The sequence below is a fragment of the Salarias fasciatus genome, chromosome 20 (genome assembly GCF_902148845.1).
Source record: "Salarias fasciatus chromosome 20, fSalaFa1.1, whole genome shotgun sequence".
NCBI classification, from domain to species: Eukaryota; Metazoa; Chordata; class Actinopteri; order Blenniiformes; family Blenniidae; genus Salarias; species Salarias fasciatus.
Window position 1 is genome coordinate 18,702,327 of NC_043764.1, and position 7,758 is coordinate 18,710,084.

Below are 7,758 nucleotides of genomic sequence, written 5' to 3' on the forward strand. Positions count from 1 at the left end.
GCAGCGCGAGAGCCCGAGGTGACTGTGGAGAGAGCGGTTCAGACTGGAACGCCGCCTGCTCCAGCCTCCCGTCGCGTGGAGAGGAGACCGTTCCCTCCCTCCATTGTCTCGCTGTTGGTCGGTTTGGATCGGGTCATCTACAAATTACACCCAATTTAACTTAACAGCTACTTAGTGGGACATTAACACCATGGGTGGAAGAGGGGCTCGTTTTTCTGTGGCGTGATGAAGGGGCACGGCTCCTGAAGGATGAAAGCAGACAGAGCGTGGCGTGACACGCCAAAAAGCTTGCCTTGAAAGTGTGATCTGTGCTAAAAGAGGTGGAAACTAGAAAAATACAAATACTTTTTATTTCGCTGAAGTAGTGTTTTCACACAACTGTGCTAGGTTCAAGTATTTCTTCTACTGTCCAATTTCATAATATACTTTTTTGTATGATTGCATGATTTCCCATCATCAAGATTATTTGAACTTCCACAGATTAAACAAGAACAAAAGAATTATATCAAACTTTGCATCCACCGGCATAATAAATAAATGAATTTGATATAAAGTGTGTGATTAAATAGATGAAAGAAATATGAGGAAAAAAAACAAAACGGCTACAGCAAACATCCCCACATCCATAAACCTATTTATTGAAATGTCCTTCAGGGAGCCTCTTACAGAGAATCAGATCAGGCCTTATCTCTACTTAAACCTCAGTAAAGAACATGGGCATTTCCTCTTCCTTTATGCGCCCGTGTGTTTGGTGAAGAGCCCATTGGGAGAGACGACACCATTACGAGGGCTGTGAAAGACACAATGGCCAAATTGCTGTGATATTTAAGGCCCGGCTACCAGAAAATACTGCTCCTAAATCTCATGGGTAGAAAGTTCATTGTTCTAGCTTGTGACTTTACAGCGGCACGGTAAAGATTTACCTGGGGGAAGGAAACGCTGGTGATGGAGAAAAATAAAATGTACAGGATATAAACAATACAAGAGGAAAGACAAACCCATCACTTTATTGTTGATATATTGATATGTCAGCATCGTATGATAAAGTTTGAACTCATAATATCACAAATAGTCCATCTCAGATACTACAGTGAAAGAGGCTCTGATGTGAGTGTTTAACTGAAGCGATGGTTGTTTTTCAGGACTCCCCCACCAACAAGCTGCTGTATGCCAAGGAGATCCCGGAGTACAAGAAGAGAGTGCAGTGCTACTACCAGCAGATACAGGAGATGGCCCCGCTCAGCGAGCAGGAGATGAACGCTCACCTGGCCGAGGAATCGAGAGTGAGTGGAATTACTGTTAAAGGCCCTTTGGTTTGTCATCTAGCTTTGAATAGACATGCAGTTTTCTGATTGATTATTTTGATGTTTGCTCCACAGAAATACAGGAATGAATTCAACACCAACCTGGCCTTGACGGAAATCTACAAATATGCCAAGAGATATAGGAGCCAGGTGAGAGAGCCTCGCTGCTCAGATACATCTGAGCGATCAACTATCCCTTTTTTTTGGCAGCCACAACACCTCCATGAAACCCGGTCTGCTGGATCGAGTTTCCACAGATTCGGATCGGAGCGTGACACATCAGTGTGGAGGATCAGCTGTAACGCTGAGAGATGTAACATAATGCAGACGAGCTCGCAGTCTGCCACTGTACGGTCTAGCTCAATATGTGCGACGAACAGCTGATTTTTACTTCGCTGAATGTTTTGGGAGGCAAAGCAATCAGATGTGGACTGCGTTCAAAGCAGCAGCTGTGCACAATCCTCCCTTTCCAGCCCACAGATACCTTTCACTTTGAGCAAACAGCCTGCTGTTTACCTTCTCTTTATTCACCGCCCGTATCTGCTTAATGACACTGTTAAGTTGCTGCTTGGTGTCTCCTCGCGTTGCTTTGAACTAGCCCTCTTCACACCCTTGCTGTCCTCCCCCATGTTTCTCTACTGCTGTGACTATTCTGCAGAGAGGCTTAGTCAGTAGTGACTGTGCCTTAATGGAGCACCCTCGTGATAATACCGTTTAGCTGCTTTCCTCTGTCATGCTACTGTACCGACGTGGGCCAGAAGCTTAGACTCTGATTCACAGAGCTCCATGAATGGCCCCTGATTGCCTATTCTCTCGCCCCGGCTCAGTTCGCCGTGCCTGGTAGCACACTGCTGCTAAGAGCCCATAAATCCCACTGACACAGTGACAACTATTGGGCATGAAAAAACACGGCAGATGTGGGTTTTGTAAATAAGTGAAGAGCAAAAAGCTTTTGTGGTGTGGAGGCATGCATGAAGGCAAAAGAAGAGGCTGAAGCACTCCACTTGTTCCTCTGCCACTCTCCTTTTCTCTTGTGCAACATTCTATGACCAAGCAGGTGGCTGACTCTCTCCCTCTCTCTCTCTCTCTCTTTCTCTCTCTCTCTGCGAGATGAATGCATGAATGCTCGGGGAGCCGCTTGAAAGTCATCTTTGTTGTTTTTCTTTTCTATCTACCTCGGTCAGGTGGTGAGCGCTCTGGAGTCGAACCCCACCGCACGTCGCACTCAGCTGCACCACAAGTTCGAGCAGGTCATCGCCCTGGTGGAGGACAACATCTATGAGTGCTGCAGCGAAGCCTGACCGGACCCGTTTGCCGTCTCGTCCTCCTGCTGCCAGCTGCCTTTTCTCCCGCTTTCCACGGTTACTTGGGAATGTCAGTCACTAAGGAGTCGTCCCTCATAAGTGTCATTATTGTTCCCACGGACTGCCGCAGGGGTGAAAAACAGCAAAAAAAAAAAAAAAAGAAAAATACAGCAGAGCGAAAGGACTGAAACCTGCCTTTCAAGCGTCATACATTTGCAGAGTGTTCCTCATTTCAACTGGGGACGCCACGCAGTTTTCCCAAGTCTTTTCCGGTGGCGCAGACAGAATTCCAGTCTCGTCGATTCTACAGTAGAGGGAATGTGTAGGAGCTCAGATTAGGCTTCTTGTGGATGTCTTTAAAGATGCTGGGGCCTGCAGTAAGCCCCGGTGGCAATCTTTACGCACTGAACCCTTTTCTTAAGGGAACGAGCCAATGATGCACTGTACTGTAATATATGTCCATAGCAATATTTATAGATGTGTTATAATGCTTTCAAGTGACCTGCTTATCAAGATTAGTTGGGCCGTCATAAAAATCCTCCCGTCTCCTAAAACCTGCAACGTTCTCAGGTGTGACTGGTGAAGATGAGCGACTGACTCTCATTTGGTGCTTGAACTTAATGTCCCAATGTGCTTTGCAGGTTTATGATGGATCGAGGGGGGGGAGTGGAGAGAGAAGAATATAAATGACTGAAATTTATGAAATCAAGTGTAATGCGGCTCACTGGGAAGAGCTGCACCGATGTAAAAGTGTTGATCAGTGTGATTGTGTAAACGAATGAGTATAACGTGTTGGATTCTGATCCGTTTAAAAAGAGGGAAAATTTACATTTAAGAAAAAAAAATGAGCTCACTATAATCGGAAGAGAGACTGTATTTGTGATGCCAAATGACTTGTCAGAGTTTGTGAAATAAATTACCGTATTTAGGATTTTAAAGTGTCTAATGATGACAACTTTGTTGTAAGTGTCACAGTGCTTCATTTCTAAATGCATTACCGCAGAGGGAAGTTTTAACAACATTTGAAAACCATTAAAATCTGGCCTTCCACCCAAACATTCACAAAGTAGCATCTGGAACTTCTCACAGGGCCTTGTAAACGTTCCCGAGAAGAGACGAGTAAGGGAAAAGTCATGCAGCTTTGTTTTTATTGCAGCGCACAAAACAACTTCAACGAGCAGCCTTTACATGATGAACAGAATAATACTCTCATATCTCCTCAATGCACACACTGACATCCCGGCATCCATACGGGTTCATAAACATGCGGCACATATTCACAAGCGTCCAGTTCCTTGCAGGAAGCTCCTTCTTCCTTCAGCGGCTCTGTTCACTTCCATGTGTTTACACTTAAATCTCTATCAAAATTAAGAGGAAGCCGATCGTCTCAGCTTCATCACCACAGACAAAAGAAATGACAGAAAACAGAGGAAAGCACTGTGTGATGCACCGAAAGCTCATCTAAGATATCCGAACAAAGACACGTGAAGTACTCTTCTCTACGTTTTCCTTAGAGTATCATTTCATAGCGGATGTTTTGGGGATAAATATATATACAGCTTATCAGCGAAGATCTGTCTTGATTTAAAAAAAAATGTCCTAAGATCATGGCATGGGGCCTGCACAGCTGGATTTCCCTCTGTTGAGTGTTTTCTGGGTGGGAAGGAGGCGGGAAAACGTTAAGGTCATTGAAGAAGACACCTTCTTGATGCCAGGCTAAAATCTGTTTGACCAGCTGAATACGTCCCATGAATAAATGGACTGAAGACACACGTGCAGCTGGCTCCTCACTGAGTCCGTCCCTCCAACGGCAGTGCCACTGAGCTGGAGACAATCGGGGAGGTAAGTCAAAAGGATTGGCCGAGAGAGGGCTGCTTGGCGGTGGCGCGTCCCTAGGTGAGCGGGGACAGATGGGACGCGGAGGGGGGAGGGGGCAGCGGGGGCGCAGGTCAAGCGGGGGCCACCTGGCTGGAGGAGACAGATGAAGTCTGGGTTTTGGAGACCGTAGTCGTGGTCTCATCGTCACCGAAGGGGTTCTTCCCGCAGCACACTGTGGTGATCATGCAGTTCCTGAACTTCAAGGCAGAGAGGAAAAGGTCACATCACAGTTAGGATGCAGGATTCAGGAGCGGGAGATTATTTTAGTAAAACTAACAGAAAAATATTTCTTGTGTGAAAGAAAAAAACTGATATATAACCCTCCAGGACCAGAAGGGCCCACAATGACTCTAAAACCAGGTAAAATCTTTCAACCATACCTGTCTGTTTAGCAGGATGTAGATGACTGGGTTGTACAGAGCGGAGGTCTTGGCGAAGAAGGCCGGCGCCGTCATGAACACCGGTCCAAACTCGGTTCCCTGATTGGCGAAGATGTACCAGGCCACGCTGGCGTAGGGCACCCAGCACACCAGGAAGGAGATCACCATGACAATCACCATGCGCGTCACCTCCCTCTCTGCTCTCTGGGTGGTTTCAGACTCCTGCTGCTGAGCTGCAGCCTGAGCACAAGCATGCTGTGTTTATTATCGCCACAAAAATGAAGGCAAACAGTCCGGAAACTGAAGCCACTTGGGTTGAAAAGCGCTGATTGATTTTTACATTGTTAATAAATTGAAATTAAACAGAGTAAAATTTAAAACAAATAGTTGGAATAATTAAATATGAGGAATTCTGTGTATCATCTGTAAAATGTTTTTAGGCTTCCTGTGTGCAGTTATGAAGCACAGCCCTGCTCTCTGCTGTAAGTATATTAGCATAGAGTGAAAGGTTCAGTGACCCCTGCTGACCCTGCACTAACCAACAAAAATCAGGAAAAGAGCCTCATTATGCTTGATTTTTTTGGGAAAAAAAAAAAAAAGAAGAAAAGAAAAAGCATTTGTATAGCCAGAAAAATGATCAGAGGATTATTAATTATTAAACAGTATGGGTTTAGGAGGCTGGGGCTTGTGAAAGGAAAAGGAGCAGATCTATTGATCTTCTCTTATTATCCTCTAACAAGACGAGAAGAATAGAGCTCATGTTTAAACAGGCTTTTAAGGCCAGTGCCTCCACAGGAAGGATGAAAAACACCTTGCTGTTATAGTATGGTCGTTAGTATGCTCAACTCGGAGCGAGAATGTTGTGGGTTTCAATCTGCTCATTTCTGTCTGGGCTTTGTGTGTTCTGTGTGTGTGTGTGTGTGTCTGCTCCCAAATATTTCCATTTATTTATTTTTCTGACAAACCTTTTCATTTGCTTTTAATTTCTAACTTGAGAATCTTCATATATCTTTTGGAAAACCTCTTCTGTTCCCGGAGAGAACGTTGGACGGTTACCTCTCAGAAAGCACATGAGCAGGAGCCTCACACTGCAGGACGGTCTTGACAATATAAATGTGTTCTGCTACTTTTAGCTCCTTTGTGGTGTCTCACACGCCACTTACTTGCTATATTTGCTGTATGATTATGAGCAGGTAGTGTAGAGGGAGCTTTGAGGTTGTTTTTAGACAAAATAAATAAATAAATGAATATATGGTTTGCGTGAACCAAAAGGTTTGTGTTTCACCAGCTAAGTGAAACTCAACGATTCACCGCCATTCCAACGTGTTATCATATAGCTTCAGTTGTTTGAAAATACTATTTCTGCTTTAAATGGCTTTTTTTTTCTCATGATTTCAAGTATTTTTCATAGTTATTACATTATAAATGTTGCTATACTGTATTAATGAGGACATCAGGATGACACAGTGAGGAGTCAGACTGCCCTTTAGCCAGAGGACTTGAGCATAAGCTGCCATGTTGGCAATGATCTGACCTCCCGAAGTGTCCTTGAGCCACTAAATCCCCTGCCCCTCAAGAGACTGTGATTCTCTACAGGGGGGAGCAAAGGGGGACAAAATAAATAAAGAAAAAAGTCTTTACCCAGATAAACAATGTATGAAATACCTATTATTAAGATTGCATTGACAGCGGGGTTCCTACCGCTCGCACGGTGCAGAGCAGACGACTGTAGCAGAAGAAGATGATGAAGAGGGGGATGCAGAAATGGAGGACAAACATATATATGACGAATGAGGTGTTGTTGATCTCAGGCTTGGGAGTGTAGTAGTCAATCCCACAGGAACACTGCATTCCCTCGGGAATGTACCTGCGTCCACACACAGTGATAACTGAAAATAATCTGACACAGTGTTTGATAATAAAAAAACAGTCTTCAAGGTCAAGAGCTTCGCGGTGCAAATAAGTCCAGGTTATAAATGGTTTCAGAGGTCGACAGTGTAGATACTGAAACATACAGTACCGGGACCATCCCAGCAGAGGCGGGGCAGCGCAGGTCAGGGCCATGACCCACGTGAACGCCAGGCCAGCCATGGCGTGCTTCTCCCCAAAGCGGAAGTTGGTCATCGGCTTACAGACCACGATGTAGCGCTCAATCGCCAAAACCACCAGAGACCAGAGAGCAATCTCTCCTGAACAAAGAACAAGGCACGTGTAAAACTGAACACAGAACAAAAACATTTCTAAATGAAAAAGGAAAGACTCTTTTGTTCGATTCACACGACACTTTTGGTCTCTCACCTCCCAAAGTGGCAAAGAATCCTTCGATGTTGCAGCCGGTGACCCCTAAGATGAAATATCCGTGCAGGGCGGTGTAGAGTGTGACCGTGAAGCCCCCCACCACCATGAAGAGGTCGGCCACGGCCAGGTTGAGCAGGACGTAGTTCAGAGGGGTCCTCAGCCTCTTGTGCTTGACGGTGACATAGAGGGTGAGGGAGTTAATGGGGAAGGCGGTGACGATGAGGAACAGCATGTACGCCGCCAGGAGAGAGTACTTCCAGGGCTCGGCCAGGTAGTACTGAGGGTGCTCGAAGGGGCTGCGCACCAACCCCGTCTTGTTAGACATGGGGACGTAAAAGTTGGGCCCCTCTGTGCCATTCATGGCTGCACTCCTCGATGTCTTGGAGAAAAGTCTGAGCTTTCTCTTTTGAGAACAGAAGTACCGTCGGAAAGTCTCGCTGTGCAGGCGAGGCGAGCGAGAGGGCGAAGAGACGGGCGGTGGGACGGCGCTCCGCATCCACCCCCGGAGGAGGCGCAGCACCTTTTAAGAGGCCGGCCGGATTAAGGAGCAAAGTGCTGGCAGAGATGGAATTAAGACGCTCAATCTGAGAGAGT

General features: G+C 45.9%; 2 protein-coding genes across 2 annotated transcripts in view; one reads left to right on the forward strand and one right to left on the reverse strand.

Moving 5' to 3' along the window:
* Positions 1–3,447, forward strand: part of plxnd1 (plexin D1) — an 82,592-nt gene extending 79,145 nt beyond the window's left edge. Inside the window, exons 34-36 of the mRNA XM_030117866.1 lie at positions 1,143–1,283; positions 1,380–1,454; positions 2,489–3,447. Of these exons, the coding sequence (XP_029973726.1) occupies positions 1,143–1,283; positions 1,380–1,454; positions 2,489–2,605 (333 nt within the window). The 3' untranslated portion in view covers positions 2,606–3,447. The remainder of the gene's footprint in view (positions 1–1,142; positions 1,284–1,379; positions 1,455–2,488) is intronic.
* Positions 3,448–4,407: 960 nt separating this feature from the next.
* exorh (extra-ocular rhodopsin) lies at positions 4,408–7,539 on the reverse strand. Its single transcript, XM_030117875.1, has 5 exons — positions 7,165–7,539; positions 6,887–7,055; positions 6,568–6,733; positions 4,867–5,106; positions 4,408–4,683 (listed from the first exon to the last, which is right to left on the reverse strand). The coding sequence occupies exons 1-5, from the start codon at positions 7,523–7,525 to the stop codon at positions 4,558–4,560; spliced, it is 1,062 nt and encodes a 353-aa protein (XP_029973735.1). The 5' UTR covers positions 7,526–7,539; the 3' UTR covers positions 4,408–4,557.
* Between the last annotated feature and the right edge of the window lie 219 nt (positions 7,540–7,758).

Coding starts and splice junctions, on each gene's coding strand:
- exorh (XM_030117875.1), bottom strand. CDS start 7,525: ATGAATGGCACAGAGGGGCCCAACTTTTACGTCCCCATGTCTAACAAG. Junction 6,734..6,886: donor CCTCTGCTGGGATGGTCCCG/GTACTGTATGTT, acceptor GTGTGGACGCAG/GTACATTCCCGAGGGAATGC. Junction 5,107..6,567: donor TGCTCTGCACCGTGCGAGCG/GTAGGAACCCCG, acceptor GCTTGTGCTCAG/GCTGCAGCTCAGCAGCAGGA.